This window comes from Xyrauchen texanus, chromosome 4 (genome assembly GCF_025860055.1).
Source record: "Xyrauchen texanus isolate HMW12.3.18 chromosome 4, RBS_HiC_50CHRs, whole genome shotgun sequence".
In the NCBI taxonomy this organism is placed as follows: domain Eukaryota; kingdom Metazoa; phylum Chordata; class Actinopteri; order Cypriniformes; family Catostomidae; genus Xyrauchen; species Xyrauchen texanus.
In genome coordinates this window covers 50,355,836-50,376,744 of record NC_068279.1, presented here as the reverse complement: position 1 = coordinate 50,376,744, position 20,909 = coordinate 50,355,836, and the positions used below count along the sequence as shown (strand labels likewise).

At 38.2% G+C, this 20,909-nt stretch overlaps 1 protein-coding gene across 2 annotated transcripts in view; it reads left to right on the top strand.

Annotated features, from left to right (window-relative positions):
• The first annotated feature begins 2,840 nt into the window (after positions 1–2,840).
• LOC127642414 (matrin-3-like) overlaps positions 2,841–20,909 on the top strand; it is a 47,966-nt gene continuing 29,897 nt past the window's right edge. The window contains exons 1-5 of one of the 2 annotated variants that reach the window (XM_052125038.1): positions 2,841–2,891; positions 12,623–13,180; positions 13,903–14,020; positions 15,316–15,362; positions 15,492–15,608. In XM_052125038.1, the coding sequence (XP_051980998.1) occupies positions 12,677–13,180; positions 13,903–14,020; positions 15,316–15,362; positions 15,492–15,608 (786 nt within the window). In that variant the 5' untranslated portion in view covers positions 2,841–2,891; positions 12,623–12,676. Of the gene's footprint in view, positions 2,907–12,622; positions 13,181–13,902; positions 14,021–15,315; positions 15,363–15,491; positions 15,609–20,909 lie in introns of both variants that reach the window. The other variant, XM_052125035.1, reaches the window with a different exon arrangement.

Below are 20,909 nucleotides of genomic sequence, written 5' to 3'. Positions count from 1 at the left end.
GAATCCACTCGAGTGGGAACCTCACGGGAGAGAATCTCGTCCTTGACCTCCGCGCAGAGACCCTCTAGAAAGCGGGCGAGCAAGGCAGGCTCGTTCCAGTCGCAAGAGGCGGCGAGAGTCCGGAACTCGATGGAATAATCCATGATGGACCACTTACCCTGACGTAGTGAGGACAGGACTCGGGAGGCCTATTCGCCGAACACGGAACGGTCAAAAACCCGGATCATCTCCCTCCTGAAGTCTTGATATTGGTTAATGCAGTCAGCCTCCGCCTCCCAGATGGTCGTGCCCCACTCACGAGCCCGTCCGGAGAGGAGAGAAAGCACATATGCGACGCGGGCCCTGCTCAGGGAGTAGGTGGTGGGCTGGAGAGAGAAGACAACATCGCATTGAGTCAGAAAAGCGCGGCACTCCGTGGGCTCACCAGCATAGCAGGACGGGTTGTTGATCCTGGGCTCAGGGGGCCCGGAAGACCTGGAAGCGGCCGAAGAGTCGAGGCGAAGAGTATGGAGTTGACCGGTGAGGTCAGCGACCTGAGCAGCCAGGGCCTCAATGGCATGTCGGGCAGCAGATAACTCCCCCTCGTGTCTGCCTAACATTGCCCCTTGGAGCTTGACAGCCGGCAGAAGAGGACTCGGGATCGCTGGGTCCATTTGATGGTCTGAGTCTTCTGTTGTAAGGTAAGTGAGGACCCAAAAGTGATATAACAAAAAGCAGTCTTTAATGAAAGTTCGTAATTAGATCACAACAGAACACAAAGTCTTCTCCTTGAGAGGCGAAAGGTAAACATAAACAACCCGCAGCGTGGGCGAAGAATGAAGGGAGCAGTCTTCAGAGCTCCACAGCGGGCGTCCCTTAGGCGGCTGCCGGGGCTAGCAGTGTGGCGCCGACAGGCTGTGGATTCCCCTTGGGTTGGCAGGGATAGAGAGGAGAACGTGGGAACCAGACCTCTAGCAGCGAGGGGCGAACTGAATAGAACACAAATCCAGGTAGATAACGGAGAGAGGGGTGCAGAGGAGCGGAAACAAATACAGGACAGGACTGGACAGCGACAATTCAGACTGTGGATTGAAACAGCGTGTAGCGTTCTCAAGTGAGACTCAGACAACGAAGGCAGAGAAAGCAGGGAAAGAAGTAGAGCGCTAATCAGCGGGGAAAACGGAATCAGGTGGGAAGGAAATTGACGAAGAATTAAGGGGAGACGAGAGACAGCTGGGGAGCGAGGGAAAAGGAGAGAAGTAACAAAAGAGAGCCAATAGATGGCATAAGAGTAGAAGGAAAGAACAAGAGCAAAACATATGATGATACGACATGACAAGTTTAAATGTATTTGGCTAAGGTGTATGTAATCTGACTTCAACTGTACATCGCTGGCAATGCTTCTAGCTTTCCTTCCATATCTTGGCATCTTTGCATTCTCTGCCTGTGTAAATTTATCTTCTAAAACTTATTAATAATTCATAAATAAAAAAGAAGGGGTGATACTATGACACTTCCACAATGCAGAACACACACACACACACACACACACACACACACACACACACACACACACACACACACACACACACACACACACACACACACACACACACACACACACACACACAGTTGGTGCAGCTATCATTATGAGGCCTCGCCATAGACATAATGATTTTTATACTGTACGAACTATAGATTCTATCCCCTAACCCTACCCCTAAACCTAACCCTCACAAAAACAAACATAAACAAAAAAGTATTGTTTAGTATGTTTTTTTTTAAGCAATTTGAATTATGGGAACACTAGAAAAATCCTCATAAACCACATTTATAGCATAATACTCTTGTAATTACCAGTTTGTAACCTGAAAAATGTCCTTGTAAATGACTCAATGTGTTGCCCCCAATGCATGTCACATTCTCCATGAATGAACTTGACAAGTAAAGGTTACATAAAATGAAAATTAATGGTGTAAAAATACCCAAATAACACCCAGATACTAACAGTTCTTTCACACTTTCAGATTCAGAATTTATACATTTAAATTGTTTTTTTATAAATATATATTTGATGTCAAAAAATTATCTTTAATATTCTGGGTGGGCCTGTGTCTTATTTGGGTGGGACCAGGTCCACCCCGGCCCACCCTTTGCTATGCATTGGTGTGAAAACAGAAGAAAAAATTTCCACTTAAATCTTTTACTGAACACAATTATTAGAATATTACAACTTTACACTTTTGTTGGATGGATCAAATTAAAATAACATGAAAGAGTTTACACAAATTACAGAAAGATGTAAGTTTATAAATGTCAATTTTCAAGCATTTTTTAAAAACTCATTCCCTTACATTGTACGTTAACTGAGACCTTTGTCTACAAAAATGTTAATTTCAAATTAATGAAGTATTAAATGAATAATAATAATAAAAATATATATATATGATTTTAAACATGATTTGTCCCTATCTCAAGAATCAGTGAAATGCAAATAGCAAATGGATTTAGAAAAGCAATTGGTGAATGCTTTTTCGAAATGCAATTTAAATTCGGTCTATTTTGAAATTATTTATTAAGTTGTTATATTATTGTTATATTTAACTACATTTTAAAACGTGAATTAAACAAACAATCCTAAATATGTCAATTAATTTGATCATTTTAAAAGTGATTTATTTATTTACATTGGCATGTTTGAATTAATAAACTTATGATTGATTTCGCCATTAAATTTTTTAAGCGTCACCCCTAGTCCTCCATACGGATATTGATCGAAACAGGGCTGGCCCGTCTGTCCTTGTGCTTCAGAGCAGTAGATGGCAGTGTTTGCACCATTGGAGTTTATTGCGCTCTACCAGCACATTTCAGAAGAAGAAATCCGAGCGTCCGATTCAGCGACGGAAATTTGGGTAATTATTTAAACGGTATGTTTTTGGCGTTGTTTAAGCGTTAGTGAAGAACGTCCTTGCTCAGTTGATGTGTTAGACATGTAAAGTGGTGAAATTATCAACAGTGTGTAAATTAAACAAGCTATTTAGCGAAGTTCCCTGTAGTTATTAATCGGTGTGCGACATATTTCATGCGCGTGTTTACACCCCAAAGAGCTGCGCGTGCCCCGTTCAAAACAATATGATAATGTTATATAAATAATATATAAAAATGCTTCTATGACTGTTGTGCAGATGCTTTTGACAAACATCGTATCTAACTAGTCAGGAGGTTGACTATCATAGACATATATACGTAGATGCCTTATTCGGCTTGTTCGGATTCGCAAACCGCGACGCCATCTTGAAACGGTCAACAAGGAGATCTGTTTGAATGCAAGTGAAAGGAGAAGCCGCCTCAGACCGCTGCATAAACTGCTTTTGTGTGGAAACAGCTCATCATCTAATGAATTGACAGACTGGTTGCTAATTTTGTATGTTTGCCATTATATATTCATTTGTAGAGGACTTTATTTGCAGTGTAATACGAAAAAACAAACAAACCTGTTTTAGATGTTAATTTTTATATTATCTAAAATATTGCCCAATGTTTATGGGAAATCAGATAATCTTAAAGTTGGCTGGAAAAGATAGATTCCAAACTGTTGCAGACTGTATCTGTCAATTTGCTGTTTACTTGACCTTTTCCACTTAAGGGGCTTTTCCACTGCATGGTACAACTGGACTCTGCTCACATTTTTGGGGGGTTTCCACTGTGGATAATACCTGGTACCTGATACTTTTTTTAGTACTGCCTAGGTGGAGCTTCCAAGTGAGCTAAGCCGATACTAAATGTGACGTCAAACTCCTGCAGATCACTGATTGGTCAGAGAGAATCGCCACTACCAGCGTCACTGGATTTCCAACAAACGACATCAACCCGTTAGTTTTAAAGTTAGCTACAGTATATTTTGTTCACGTGACTTTCGAATTGTGAAAAATGAAATGGCTGTGTGCAAAAGCATGCTGAGGCCAATAAACGAGGTGCAGACGGTCCACTCGTTAGCGAGTAGCGAAATGAAAGTCTCTCAGGAAGTGTCTCAGTTGTTGGCTGCACACGTCTACCACCGAACCTACCAACAGTGTAGGGAAAAGTAAAAAACTTAAAAGTGACCACAGAACCATAATGGAAATGTGGAAGTGGTTCGACCAAATGGACACTATCTAAAAGGGTAGCAATGGGAGGAAGAGTGCCCTGGACTCGATGGAGGATGGTGCATTTTGTTACTTTAACTCTATACTGTTCTTGAAAGCTTCACTTTATATAGTTGACCAGCTACTGGAAGCTTGCTTCTAAAACAACAAGGCCAATTTAACTGTTACACTATGAGCTAGTAGCTAACAGCTAGCGGTTGTGTCATTGTTTTGGTCAGTTTGTGTTGTGTTTAAGATGATGTCACATCAGTAGAGGCGGCGCAACTGTGACAATCATCCTATAATCCCACACACGTTGAGGGGCACTACATTACAGTGGAAATGCAAGCTCAGAAAAGTAAAGCCAGAAGAGTTTAGGCGAGTCAAACTAACCTGCATTGGAAAAGTGCCATTATAGACCTTATTCACGGAAGCAAGGCAGGATCAACAACCGGCCCGATTGGGCTAGTGCACAGGGGCCTCTGATGTCTAAGGGCCTCCGGCTGACTCCTGCTTGCAGAGATTCAGTCTGAGATGCGTCCACTTTCTCTTAGCCAATGGAAGGCATTTTATGAACATTTTATAAATAAAGAGCTTCTGATTGGCTTTTGTTTCGCAGAAATTGTATAGACCAATCAGAGGCCAGTATTTAGCACTGTGTTAATTTTTCACATTAGCGATAGTTCATATTTTTGTGATGTTCTTTGGGGTACGAATCAGGGTTTCCGTTGTCCGGTAACATTGGCCGGTAAAAAAATTAAATGTCCGACAAAATTAAATCTCTCCGGTCAAATTGTCCGATTAAAATTGCCTAATAATCCCGTCCCCCTAACACAATCTGAATTTGAGAATAAGCATAAAATGTATAAAGCAAAAATACACCGATCTCTTGCTATGTTATAAAGGAACAGGCTCTATCGTTTGAAAGTTATGAAACAACATCGCATGCTGCATTTCAAATAAAGCGCACGCCTAAAACGGCTGCAATATAGACCTAAACAACGAACGATTGAGTGAGACGTTTCAAATATGGCCAGGCCCAGGCAGACTAGCTTTAAAAGCTTTTTCAGAGGCCAGACGATGGTGAATCAGGAACATCTCATTATAGATAGATCAGTGCTTCTAATCAGCGCATTCGATGCGGTTTTTTCTCTATCATCAAAACTGAATAGCCTATGTTCATCAGTGCATGGTTACAGTCTATATCAAGCAGGGACACGTTTGTGTGCATTTTATTTTGTGATTTCACCGAATTAATAGAGAGTCTCCGCAAAGGCGATAGATTGAAACGCAGCGTCCTAGTGAAGATTGCGCAACTTCGCAGCAGCGTCGTCCATGCAACTGATAGCAGCGGACACGAGCGCTCAGCTTGATTTAAAAAACAACAGATTTTAGCGCTAGATCTCTTATTTAGTAACGGACTAAATGAATGATCTGCTAGTTAACTGGAGATGTTTTATTTATTTGTATTAGGTACATCCGTGCCTCAATGTTTCAAAAAGTGAATGTGTGTGAAACCACAGTAAAAAAACAACTGCCGTTGATTGACGCCAATCGGACGTTCATGTTTTTTTTTTTCGTCTATTTGAAAGTTAAGCTAATAATAATATGTTGCATTCTATACGGCCTGATTGTGTCATTTTTTAAGTTACATAGACTGCCTCCAGTTTTCCTCAACTTGACTAATTAAGAGGCGATATATTTGACCGGCATATCATCAAAATGTCCGTAAAACGAAACCTCTGCCGGTCACTTTGACCGGCACCATTTTTTTCTAGCGGAAACTCTGGTACGAATGTAACATAGAGATTTGGCTGTGCTGTAGTGGTGCCAAAAAAAAGAAAAGAAAGATAGAGAAAAACTTCTCAAATTATATATATATATATACACTCACCTAAAGGATTATTAGGAACACCTGTTCAATTTCTCATTAATGCAATTATCTAATCAACCAATCACATGGCAGTTGCTTCAATGCATTTAGGGGTGTGGTCCTGGTCAAGACAATCTCCTGAACTCCAAACTGAATGTCAGAATGGGAAAGAAAGGTGATTTAAGCAATTTTGAGCGTGGCATGGTTGTTGGTGCCAGACGGGCCGGTCTGAGTATTTCACAATCTGCTCAGTTACTGGGATTTTCACGCACAACCATTTCTAGGGTTTACAAAGAATGGTGTGAAAAGGAAAAACATCCAGTATGCGGCAGTCCTGTGGGCGAAAATGCCTTGTTGATGCTAGAGGTCAGAGGAGAATGGGCCGACTGATTCAAGCTGATAGAAGAGCAACTTTGCCTGAAATAACCACTCGTTACAACCGAGGTATGCAGCAAAGCATTTGTGAAGCCACAACACGAGGTGGATGGGCTACAACAGCAGAAGACCCCACCGGGTACCACTCATCTCCACTACAAATAGGAAAAAGAGGCTACAATTTGCAAGAGCTCACCAAAATTGGACAGTTGAAGACTGGTCTGATGAGTCTCGATTTCTGTTGAGACATTCAGATGGGAGAGTCAGAATTTGGCGTAAACAGAATGAGAACATGGATCCATCATGCCTTGTTACCACTGTGCAGGCTGGTGGTGGTGGTGTAATGGTGTGGGGGATGTTTTCTTGGCACACTTTAGGCCCCTTAGTGCCAATTAGGCATCGTTTAAATGCCACGGCCTACCTGAGCATTGTTTCTGACCATGTCCATCCCTTTATGGCCACCATGTACCCATCCTCTGATGGCTACTTCCAGCAGTATAATGCACCATGTCACAAAGCTCGAATCATTTCAAATTGGTTTCTTGAACATGACAATGAGTTCACTGTACTAAAATGGCCCCCACAGTCACCAGATCTCAACCCAATAGAGCATCATTGGGATGTGGTGTGGCTTCGTGCCCTGGATGTGCATCCCACAAATCTCCATCAACTGCAAGATGCTATCCTATCAATATGGGCCAACATTTCTAAAGAATGCTTTCAGCACCTTGTTGAATCAATGCCACGTAGAATTAAGGCAGTTCTGAAGGTGAAAGGGGGTCAAACACAGTATTAGTATGGTGTTCCTCATAATCCTTTAGGTGAGTGTATATATATATATATATTAAAAAAAGGGAAAATATCGTAAATGTTGACTCCAGCCCCATCAACTCAGGAGGTGGATAAGCTATCTTTCTATCTATCATATTTAAGCTTCCCTTAGTTAGACAAGCTTTGCCTTGCTAATTCGATTTACTTTTAAAAAAAACTTGGTGTGACTGGCAATATCAGTGCGAGATCAGTGTGTGATGAGGAGGGCATAGTCAGTGTGTGATGAGGAGGGCATAGGGAGTGACGACACAGGTACAGATGAGAACAAGATTAAGGTCGATGAGCATGTACAAAATGAGAGTAAGCTAGCTATCTGTAAAATTTTTCCCTTGCGTTCAATAATGTATTTAATTGTTCAGTAACAGGAGGGAAAATGGTCTTTACATTATTGTGTGGAACTAATTGGGTGTGCTCTTGAATATGTAAAGAAACACAAACCTTTAACTACACATTATTTCAATATAAATTTATAGCTTATTAAGAAACACTTTATTATTAACTAGTATACTGGATAATGTAGCAGCAATATTAACAGGAATTCCAGTCTTCAGAAGAAAAGAAACCTTTTTTTTTAAAAAATGTTTCAACTTGTATCTGGATTTTAAAGTATTAAGATCAAATGTTTTGTTCAATGTAGTTGTAAGAGATCAGTCCACTTATCATTCACAGTTATTTTTTGGATCCCATTCAACTTAATATTGTTATAAATAGGATTACAACGGTATGATAACTGTCTCAGAAAATATCATGGTATATGGTATTACATAAATGCAGAATGTAATATTACAGAATGCAGATTTATCCTTTATTTCTTTCAATGCTGTTTAGGGGCCATTTAATATGATTTTAAATTGTTTATTCATCGACACGTTATGGGTTTCATAGAGGATTTAAACAAATAATCAATGCCGAATCTGCGACTCATCCCATGATGAACTGCATGGCTGATCGCTCTAGATCAGTCTGAGTGTAAATGCTCATCTCTGCACTGATCTGTCCATTGAGTCTTGAGCTACGCTGACTGATCTGGGTAGAGCCATTTCCTTTTGCGTTTGGAATGTCTGCCATTTAATAACAAAAAACGACAGAGCACAGTCGGCCAACTTTGTAGTCGCACTGGTGCGACCTCTTGCCAAGTTTAATCGCACAGTTTGGAAAAATATCTAGTCACAGTCAGATTTATTTTTCAGAATTTTATAATATTCCACGGCACACTACTGTGCTGTGCCATGATTTCAGTTCTATTTTCTCACTGGTACGTTGCACAGCCATTCATCTATTATATTTTAGTAAATCTTTGACATACTGATTTCAGCTGTTATTATTTTTCTTCAGACATTTTTTTAGCCTATTAGCCTATTTTTAAGATTAAGGAGGGCGAGGAAAAAGCACTTCTAGAAAGCCTGAATGCGAGTATTGTATGGACTGCAACTGATTTAATGGGAATGACAACGAGGCTGTGAGGGATAGACGTAATATCTCGTCAATGGAACGCATGGTATAAAGCTGTAAAATGCTCCTTGATCACGTCTCATTTTCCACAACTCATGGAGTTTTTGTCTACCGACTGTTCTTAAAAATATTTTAAATAGTTTTGTCCGCGGAACGATCCAAAAACACTTCGAACTGCAGCACAGCCCATTGAAGAAACTGTGAATCTATCCCTCACAGCCTCGTTGTCAATCCTATTAAAAATAAAAGATGGCGCTAGCATGAATAAGGTGGATAGTATTGAGATAACAACCTTTGTGGTTCTATCTTTGGTTGCGCTCCATTTCTAATTTGTATCCCCTCCCCTCGCAAACTTCACCCCGTGTTATGGACTTGGATGTACATCACTGCTTATGTTGCATGAGTATTTACTACTGGCGGAAGACATGGAATAGGTTTAACTGGAACACTAAACCCTTGATCACTTGCAGCATGTTGAAGACAGATGTCAGTTTGTGGAATTACAATGTTTTCGGAGATTGATTTCAGAGGCTTATGTTTAAATCTTGTATGTTTATTTTTTTTTTTTATTTGAATGAATTTTTTGAAAGAAATTATCAAGATCTACACAAACAAAAACATTAACATAATGAACACAGGCTATACATGTGTGATAAACAGTTTAAGGTTGCTACGAGTTTTATGCTGTTAAATCTCAATATAACTTTTCTAAACTGCTTAATTGACCTAACTTCACTTCCATCATACATTACAGTTTTGTGGGGGTGGGGTTGATGAAGCAGTATATGCTGTCATGTCACAATCGAGCTGCATTGGGATTTGGAGTTGCCTGAAGTGTACATCAGAGTAGACTTGCTCCCTTGGTCAGAATCGAGGGGTTGAGGGTCTGTCAACAGAAACTTCCCTCGCTCACTGAACGAAATGGAACAGACTTCCAAAATGGCAGTGGGGATTCCCTGAAGGGAAACGCTTGGGGTAGTTAGCTAGTGGATGTTAAAAGTGAAATGGAACACAGCCACAGCAATTAAGTGTGTGTAACAGTCAACTAGCATTTTCATGACAGTTTGCTGATACTATGCAAATTAATAGCGAGTGCCGTAAACTGACACCTTCCTGTCGTAAAATTATCCGTGTCTTCTCTTATAAAACCACAATTTTATCTAAAAGATTTTTTGAGTGTAAAACGTTTTGAAGATTAGCGGACAGGTGGTTAATTCATTAAATGATGAGCTGTTTCCTCACAAAAGTGGTTGGTTCAGAATTGTGAAGCATCTCCTCCATAGATTATTAAAAAAAAAGGCCTCTTGTCTTCTCGTCAGTGTACCGCCATAGAATATCAATGGAACGGCCACGTTACTCTAATCTATGCTAACCTTGTAGGCTTCGCTACCACAAGGGCATTGGTATCTACATTTCCACCTTTTTCCTAAATCCTGTCATGCTTTGTGAAAAATTGGTAATTTCTTCCGTTGTCAAGTACAACACAGCTGTTGTTGGGGCATACGTCCATTTATTCTTTTGTTGGGATTTTGAGGAGAGAGTGTATGATTTCTTGAGGACAAACATATAGTCACTATATCATTGTGTTACTGAATGCTAATAAACTGCAAAAAGTCATAAAGACAAAGAAAGCACTAACAAAACCGGTGTGCTGTTTCTCCTATATGCATTTGAGATTTAATCTAAGCACAAATGCAACATTTCGAGCAAAATTATCTGTTGCTTTAGTGGAGTTACCTGTGTTAGTTGAGCTTCAGATGTGTGTGCTTGTCATCTTGTCACCCTGCATGTTCAAATCAGAAAGACACACTGGGGATGATCTGTGAAGGTCTCATCCTTGGGTATGTATTCTCTTTTTTAATAGGGGTAGAACCTGCCACTGCAACAGGCAGCTCTCACTCGACGTGCCACTGCCACAGGCAGCTCTCACACGACTCGACACCGTTCTTTGCATCTCCATCTCTATGCATCACAGTTAGTTGCGTCTCCCTCTCTATGCTTTAGGTACAAGTCGTTTAATTGTCATTAAGTCCCACCAGGATTTTGCGGGATGTTATCCTCAATATTTTGGGGTTGTTTTGCAGTAAAAACTCACAAATCATTGTTATGTACCTCTGTAATTGTGTTATTTACTTTGTAAATGCTATTAAATGTAAATATTTTATTGCACAATAACTGAATATGCAGTTAGCAAGAAGAAGAAAAAGAATTACACATAAAAATAGGCTACTGTACATTTAGGTGAAGCCTGTAAACTAAAAACACAAATGTGGATTCATTAGGCCTGTTGCAATTATTACATTATTGAAATCTGGTATATGTCCATATACAAACAAATACAATTAGAGTTCACATATTTGAGCATTTATGTACAAATTTTGTATTCTACAAGTGTTTTGAAAAAATATGTTACATATGAAACTGGCAATTTTTGTCATATTTTGAAATTTATATTGTCTATGCTGTATGTGTATATGTGACCTTATTATATAAGTAAAAAAAATTATGAACATTTATTTTCAGCATTTAAGTGTACATATTGCTATTTTTAGGTACATAGCGTACTGTATTAAGTACTTCAAATTCAAATCACATTTTACTGTGGGATTTTTAGGGGTTTGGGGTTTTGACTTCCGTCTTTTCAAACATTTGTTTTGCCACTGTCAAACATTAAGAAAAGCGATGGGATTCCCTCTTGAAAATTTGAGGAAATTATAAAATAATTTAAGCTACTGCAAATAATGCAGAGATTGGTTGAATTGCAAGAATTCTTGTGATCACCAAAACCTTGAGGGACTGGTTATTTCTCTTTTGTATGGCAGGGAATGAAACGTAACACAGTGTCTCCTGAATCAAAAGTAACAAACATATGGTAATTTGGTAACAGACCAACACTTGCCACAGATGGCATATATGACCAGTAGACCAATGTATTAGTACAAATAACAATAGAACTCTTCACAGAAAAACAATGAATACAATCAATAAATACAGAATATTTACAATTAGGGGTCATTTACAGTGACTTAGACATATGGAAAACTGGTACCCACATCTTACTCTTAGTATTACTGTTGTGCAAGTTGCACATCTACAGATATTGCAGTGATGCTGGTTTTACATTGTGAGGTTGCAGCAAGTTGCCTTGTACAAAAGACAGGCAAAATACTTATGGATTGTAGAAGCGAGAGAAGTGCATATAAAGATGTTCATATATACTGTATGTATTAAGTAGTAGTGTATATACATGCACATGTGGAAATATTATGAAACTGTCCATATATCCAAATGTTTGTGTGTGTGTGTATATATATATATATATATATATATATATATATATATATATATATTAGAAAAGGCTGGATAGATATCTATGTTGACTATGGCCAAATTTCAGTTGCTTGTTAATATTAAACATTGAAATGATAAATATTGTATACAAGAGGTGTGGTGAATTGGCAAATTTTCATATAGTGTAAATCCCAATGCTATGGAAATGTAACGTGATGCCAGATAGTTGTTCCAGATATTTGTATAGCAATGTTTGTTATTAGAATTTGCACAGAAAGCTGAGGCTGCAGTGGGCACAGACTCACCAAAACTGGACAGTTAAGACTGGAAAATATGGCCTGATTTGATGAATCTGGATTTCTGCTGAGGTACACCGATGGTAGTCCCACTGCAGCCTCAGCTTTCTGTTCTTTGCTGACAGAAGTGGAACCTGATGTGGTCATGTGCTGTAGTAGCCCATCCGCCTCAGAATTTGACGTGTTGTGCATTCTGAGATGCTATTCTGCTCACTGCAATTGTACAGAGTGGTTATCTGAGTTACTGTAGCCTTTCTGTCAGCTCGAAACAGTCTCACAGTTCTCACATGAATGAGTTTGTGTACAGGTGTGTCTTACATGGATCTAGTATATGTATCCTACATATACTAGATCCATGATAATTTATATTGGTCTCTCTTGTCTGTTGTGTGTCCTGACAGTGTTAAAACTACGACGATCACATCACTTCCATTTCTACCTGTAAACGGCTGGATATGGAGACAAGTAAGGACACAAGTGAGCCTGAAACTGTCAGCACACAGAGCCTGTTTGCCACACTCGGCCTGGCACCAGAGGATGTGGATGCTCTTGCACAGATTCCAGAGAGTGAGATCAGTGTGGAGAAGCTCCCTTATCTCATTATGCAACTTAAGGCGAAACGCACCAACAAGATGACATCCACGAAAGATACGGACTACAGAGACAAGTCTAAGTCTGCACAGGACAAGCCAGATACACCTGAGAAATCAACCGCTGACAGGTGCAAAAGCCCGCTATTGCCTAGGTCAAAACGGCGCTCTGGCAGCCATGACCATGAGCATCATGCAAAAGGGGAGGGGCATCGAAAGGTTGAGTGGCCTACAGGAGGAAGAAGGGACTCGAGATACAGAAAGTCATCCCGGGAAAGTGGGGATGATGTGGACGTGGAGCTGGCCGACAACCCCACAGTTTTTCCACATGAATGCGCACTCTGCAAGTGTGTGGTGAATTCTATAAAGGTAGTGAGCTAAGTGTGGCTTAAGAAACATTTTGGGGCATTTATATTGCATATTCTTATATCAGATTACAATCATCTTAAAAACAAAAACTATCAAACATTTTAGTTTGATAGTTTTTGTTTTTAACATAAACCAACAACAGATAAAACCCAGAATGGATGAAAATGAGCCGCATTCATATATAATTCAACTGATTTGTGATCAGACGTCCATATATCTGCTTTTTTTTACTACAGCTTCAAATGAGACTTATCCAGTCGGAATTTAGAGTCTGAACTCTGTTTTATAATGTTAGTTGAGTATTCTGTTTTTTAACTCGTATTATTCATGAGAAATTAATGTCTGTCTTTTGGTTTTTGTCCATCAAGTTCCAAATAAAAAAAAAAATAAAAACTTTCATTTGTAAAGTATTTAATTCACTGGAATATTCAAAATAGGCATTACCTCCTGGTTATAAAGCATTGCTTAGTTTAATTTTCAGCAAAATATCTGTATTGTGATGTATAACATTACTGTCATCACTCATACATCGATATAACATTTGGTTCATACGGTCCGTTCAGGATTTTGAATGTATTGTTTAGCCTTTCTGTTTGTTATTGACCAGAGTTAAATTTAGACCAACATGTGATCATCTTGCCATTTAGTTTTTGATAATTAATTTGAACCTTCATCATAGTCTTCTCACTTACCTGTAATGTTCTTTTTTTTTTGCTTGTTAGACATGGAAAGACCATATTTTAGGTACCCGCCATCAATCACACGAGTTGCGCTCTTCTCACCGAAGTTCCCGGTCCTCTCTACCCCCTAAAAGACCCTACAGCTCTGACCCTGTCACAGGTACGAAACTTTCTTTTCAAACTTAAGTCTAATGGCTATTTAAAACAGTTGGACAGGATGTCGCTTCTGCCAACTTTACAGGAATGAAACCTATGATTTTCTAGCCTATGCTGTTTTATTAATGGGGTCTTGCAATAAGGTAATGTATTATTGTACATCAGTGTAAACCCTCAGCACTATCAGTAATGCTGAAGTACACCTTAATCAACACAAAACCAAAGATGTGTACCAAAGACTAAAAAAATTTATATTGATTATGATTGATCAATCAGTATGGGTTTGATCTATTGACATCACTTTATTAATGCACATTATGACTGAGTAAGATTCTGATTCAGTTCTGATTAATTTTGGTATATTTCAATTATTATGTCCATTTTGGTTACATACTGTATGAAAGAAATTCTCATACAGGTAGTGCTGTTAATTTTACAGGGGACCTTTTAAATGTACATATTTCAGCTTTCATTTTATCTTCAGTTGTTTTATTGTTTATTTATAAATTTGTTTCATAATTTTTTACACTTTTAGATTTTTTTTAAATGTACAAATTCCATGTATTCCACACTGTAAACATTTGTCTTCATATGGTAACATTTTCATGAACTGGTTTTATTCAGTTCAGAAATGGTTTTTAATATGACTAATTTTACCTAAAATATTAGAACTAGAAATAGACACTTGATTGATTATTTTTTTTTTTTAGTGCATCTATAATTATGATGTCTTGAAATTGCGTATATTAAGTTGCATACATACATTTTATTACGTTTATTGTTTACATGCATAATTTGTACTATTTATAAGTATTTTCCTTGAAATGTAGAACAAGAACTAGGGTGGTACTGTCTCTTTACTACTCATGGCTGTTCAGCCTGTGAGCGCATATTAATGAGAGATGCAGCACACGGTTTCTTTGCTATGAAGAATAGCTAGTATTTACCTTAAAATCCCTGTTAAGAACAAAGGATTTTAAAAGAGACAAATGGATTGCGTGGATCTCATCTTTGGACACACATTACATGGAATGAGTCAAACCAAACGTTTACTCTCAACAAGCATTGAAAACGGCATATAAGAGTAAAAGATTTCGGGATTATTCAAATGGAGATGAGATTAACTAGAAAATCTATTTTTACCCAGCCCTAAAACGTATTATTTTTATTTTAAGTCAGTTCTTTTCACATACCCCTGAGAACCTGCTGACATACCCCCGGCTGGGAATCACTGTTGTACCTAACAAAAAGCACATAGTTGACGATAAATGGAACACATTTTTTTTATTTTATTTTAAGGAGAACAGTCCATGTCAACCACACCAGACTTCCTACACACTCCTAAGGTAACTCATGCTCCTTCCTTTTAAGATAAATTGCTGTGCTGCTGTTCCCTCACACCCCAGTATATTTCTAATATGTTTGCAGTTAAATCTAAATTTCTGCTTTTTGTCATGTGGCTGTGTTACCCTCAGTCCAATATGAGAGTGGTAGTTGCCAAGTTTCCTAGGGGCTCTGTGACTGTGGAGGAACTTTTAGAGCTCGGAAAGCCATTTGGCACAATTGTGAAAAACCTTGTGCTGCTTGGAAAGGTAAGAGGTTCTATACATTATAGATTTATACAGAATAAAGAACCTTCTTGACAACGTTCAGGCAACATTGATTTGCACACTATTACTTGATTATGGTGTTGTGATTTGAGCATATTTAAATATGATTTCTGAAATATTATAACCTTTTTTCAATCTTTCAATCATAGTCATTGTTTCTTGCATTCTAGTGAATTAATATAAAAATACAGTATACAGTATAATTTGCCAGAGACAATCAGATTTTAACAATTTGGTTAAAATGTACTGTATATGCATACAACTTTTTTTTTTATATACTTCACTGGTTCTTCATGCTAGAATGCTTACCTGCTTAGGTTTGTAGAACTTTGGTAAATATGAACAACTTGTGAACAACAGACAAGGCCAGAGTGTTTCTTTTTATTTATTTATTTGAAAATAAATAAGGGTTGGGCTCATTTCTTTATACGTGATATGGCATTTGACATTTAAATCACTTTTGATTTTAGCTTTCTGGCATGACTTCATTACATGGGTTGTAAAAATAGGTGTATTTTAATGATATACTAGGGTGCCACACCTTTACTCTCATATCAATTTAGCTTCTACCTAGTCAAAATATTGTATAACTGTACATGCATTTTAACTGTAACTGGACAAACATTTTAATGATTATGATGATTAGTCTCACAATGTAGCTTTTCAGTGCTTTGTATTTTTAGACATTTTAATTTACATAGCAACAAATCCAGTTAATAAAATGTATTCTAATTAAATATACAAGAAACTTACTGAAAGTGTAGTGATTGTCTTTTATATTTTATAATATATATATATATATATATATATATATATATATATATATATATATATATATATATATAAAATATATATATTTAATATATATAGAAATACATATATTTTCAGGTGAGGACAGCTAGGATTGCAAGGATAACCGTGACAATTGCCCCACAACGGTGATGGTGTTTCCGGCATTTTTGTGCACGTCATACTCCACACCCATACAAAGTTTAGAAGTAATACTGTTATTAATATAATCGTAATTTGTATTTTGTATTCCTACCATAGTCAAAGAGATAAGAAAATTAAAAACAAGAATGCAATAATTTTAATGTATCAACTTACATGAAACTTATACTTAAACTTATACTTGTTTAAACCTGAACTAGAGCTGCACAATTATGACAAAAATAATAAATGCCAATTATTTCCTTTGCTATTGTATTTGCGATTAATGGAATATACATTAAAATAGTTATTTTGTTTGGGTAGCTGCATGCCATATTTTTTTATGTTTGCTGTACATCAAAACAAGCTAATAACTGTTCTTGAATTGCATTATTATTTTATTGCAATAAGTGTTATTCACATTTTGAATGATAGTGAGCATTACTGATATGTATTTAGACTTATTTAAAGCCTCTGAATTGCCTTTGCATTCATGCACACAACAGATAAAAAATATTTTTGTAATTAAAAATGTTGCCGCCATGAGAGTAAATGCTGTGATTAACACTTTTCATCGTTATATAATTGCAATGGCTGTAAATGTAATCTTGATTATTTTTTCGATTAATTGTGCAGTCCTAACCTGAAATAAATACCTGTAATATTAGTATATAATGAGTATATTGAAGTATAAGCTACTTATTTAGTGATGTGGATGCTTTATTCTTTTAGAGAATTATTGTTATTTTTAAGTTTAGACCATTTAGGATTTTGTACTTTGTATAGCTTACAGCTACCTTTAACTTACATTGTTACAGCACCATATAGCTTCTACGTCTGTTACAGATAAATACTATGTCTAGTTTTTTTTAGTTACTCAAAACTAACATCAATAATTTTGAAGCTAACAGTAATATTAAAGTAATACACCATTGTAATATGCACAGACATGGATAATTATTCATTCTGAAATCCGATATGAAAAAAAGTATACTGTTTTAATGAAAAAAGGAAGGGAGGAGGAGTCATCCCTCTGTCCCTTTACAGCTAGAAATAAGTAGTGTGGGTAACCTCCTTACAGGGAACCATGGTTACAGTTATAAAAGTGTTTATTTTCAAGTCGGTCACTTCGATACTGAGTCAGTAGCTGATGCTATGGGAATCAATTACCATAATACAGTGCTACTGATTCACACACACTAGAGCAGGGTTTCTCAACCACTGGGTTTGGGTCGTGAATCATTGTCTGCTGGGTCACAAGATCTTTTCTGCCATGAATACAAATGACCAATTAGAAGGATAGAACTGTATATTTGCAATGTTTGGGGTAATAGTGACCTCTATCCTCGAATCTTATTAACAGCTCCAGATTTACATAAACGACCGTAAGTAAGAGGCTGCATTTCTCTGACATTAATTATTAGCTGTCCTATTACAATAATCCATCAATGCTGCGAATCGCTCTTTTTGGACAAGGTCTCTTTACATAGCATTGCATGCATTAGCTCCATGCATTACCATGCTAGTCTGAATGCAATCCAAACTCTGGACATCATTTCAGGGCAGCAGTCCCAAGTAGGGTTGCCACCCGTCCCATAACATATGGGATCGTCCTGTATTTAAAGATGAAATTATGCATTAAGTATGGCTGGTCCGATGGCGTCACCATCGTTCAAGATTTTTCAAATCATTAATTTAACCTTGATATTCTTTAGAAATTGTGCCTATGGTGGGTAAGGGACCATCTGAAAAGTCCTTACATTGTAGTAGTAGTAGTAGTCCTTTATTGTCACATAGTAAACCAGTGAAATTGGCCATCGACCTGTCCATACAAACATACATATGACAAGGGGATAGACAGGACAGGAAGACAGGGAATTAGAAGAAATACAGCATGACATGAGGAGAGGAGAGGAGAAAAAAAAGGCAGCCCCCAGACTATGCTCCTTAAGAAGTACAGTGTGGGAACAGGGAAAAAAACACCTCAGCAACATTAGCACATAATCAGTACACTCTACAACATGAACAAGACTTGCAACAGGGGAGGGATTGGGGGTGGAGGTGGCCCAGCACAGGCAAGCAGCCATCCGGACCTGCAGCCATGTTCGGCGCTGGTCACAGACCCGCCTGTCAGACTGGGGGTACAAAGCGTGGCGAGGGATAGGGTATCGGGCGGATGATTGCATATCTGTATATATGTGTAAGAGTTCATGTGTGTGTAGGCCTGGAGAGTCGCTATGCCAGCATCTAATCTAGGTGCCTCAGTCCGCAGGGTTGTCATAGCGATACACAGCAAGTTGCCATGGAGACAACCTTGATCAGGTCCCAGACATAGTCAACAATCACCAGGTGTCTGGGGAGTCGGGGAAGGAACGCGAGTGGCTCACTGCAGTGCTCTTCCGGGGAGTTGTTGTTCCAACAGCGGCCTTGGCCAAGGCCAGTGCTGGTTGAGGGTGGCGAAACAGATAAGATTGGGATTGTTTGGTCTTAAGGAGAGTAGCCGCATTCTAATTTACACGGCTATTCTCCTGGTCCATTTTGGTCTCTGAAGCGATCCATTTGCCTTTGCAAAGCTGTGAGCTTCTCCATGATGTTATCCGTATTTTGGTTCATAGACCCAGTCTGAGTGCAGACAGCTCTGCCCACTGTTTCAATCATGACGGGCAGCCTTGTGAGGCTTTGGACAGCTGTCACCGTCTTCTTAACTCCTCGATAAACCAGGGCAATGCCTAATCCAATCAGCAGAAGACCTGTTATCATGGTACCGAATAGGTAGATATCTTCAACGTCCTCCACGGAAAGAGCCGCCAGACACACGACCCGCCACCTCTCCCACGCGTCCATCGTGTAGCCAGCTGCGAACGTTCCGTCAGGGCAGACAGGTTCCCCCGAACCCAAGCTTCTCGTCGAGAAGATGGTGTCAATTGCGTTGAGAGACCAGTTGATCAAATCCATGATGACTTAGTTTGAAGAGCAGAATCCGCATTGTGCTAGAATGTGCTAAAACTGGAGTGTGTGTTAAGGGACTGTCTGAAAACTTCAGCCATCCGCACCAACGCTACAAATTACAGTACAAATGACCTGCTAATTTATTCTGCCAAACACCCAATCTGTGTAATTTCTGCAAATATTACCCCATTAAGCTTTGTTTATCATATTTAATAAACAATGTTCTAAAAACTACATCATCAACATGATAAATATTTTGTTGAAACACTGTTGTATGCAATGTATTAGATGCATACTGCCTCTTAGTGAAAGTTTCTGGACAACTTGATGTATAAGATCTTAAAAAATAGTTTCCTAAAATGATCGCCTTCATATTTTTATTCGTGTTTTTTAGGTGAAATCATTGCTGGTTTTAAAAAGAGTCAGAGAGAGAGATCTTGTGACCCCTTCACTTGAGAAGCTTCATGGCTGCATTGAAAACCAACATTGTTTACCCCGCGTCAGACTTGACCAGAACATAATAGGTGTAGGCTAAAAGTTTGACATTCCATAAATATAAACAAATATTATAAAAACCTGTTTTTTGTTTTTGTTTAAATATTTTGTCAATGTTAAGCATAACCCAAAAGCATTTTGACCAAACTTAAGATTAAGTCTACTTTTTCACACTTTTTAACTCTTAAAAGGTTAAAAAATGACCCGAACATAACAGGAGGGTTAAGTTTACGGGGTCTAACAGCTCAAATGGGGAACCCGTAAGCGCATTTAGGCTAAGGACCACAGCCATCTAGCTCAGTGTTTCCGAACCACTAGTGTGCCATGAAAGATTGTCAGGTGTGCGGTGGAAAATTATCAAATTCCACAAAATATATAAATGCATGAAAAAAATTATAATAATTTCAGGGATCCAACTCCTCACCTTTTGAAAAATTTGCCATTTTGAAACCATAATCGGTCGCTTTTGTGATTGTGAAGAGCAATGATTAATGTGCAAAAGTGAGTGATATTTATACGCGTTATGGGTCTTTCACGTGACTCGTGTCAGCACTGCAAGTCTATGAAGTGACGTCACTTTACACCAAAGTGTTTTTCACACACATGTTTTTGCTTCACCAATAATGTCTTTGAGAGTAATAAGCAACAAGAAATATTTAAAAATGGTCCAAATTTGTGAAGAGACATTGAATGTCTAAGAATTTCTTTTAATTAAATATTACCTTATTGTTCAGGAGTATCAGAGACTCCAGTTATTGAACTAATTTAAATTCACCAAGAAAACGCTTAGAGCTAAATATAAACGAGTCCTTTTATTACTTTCTGCTATCAAAGCAAATGCAAGCTTTTGTTTTCTCTTCCAAATACATGTTTTCATTGTTTATTGTGCACACCTCCTGCTTTTTTTAC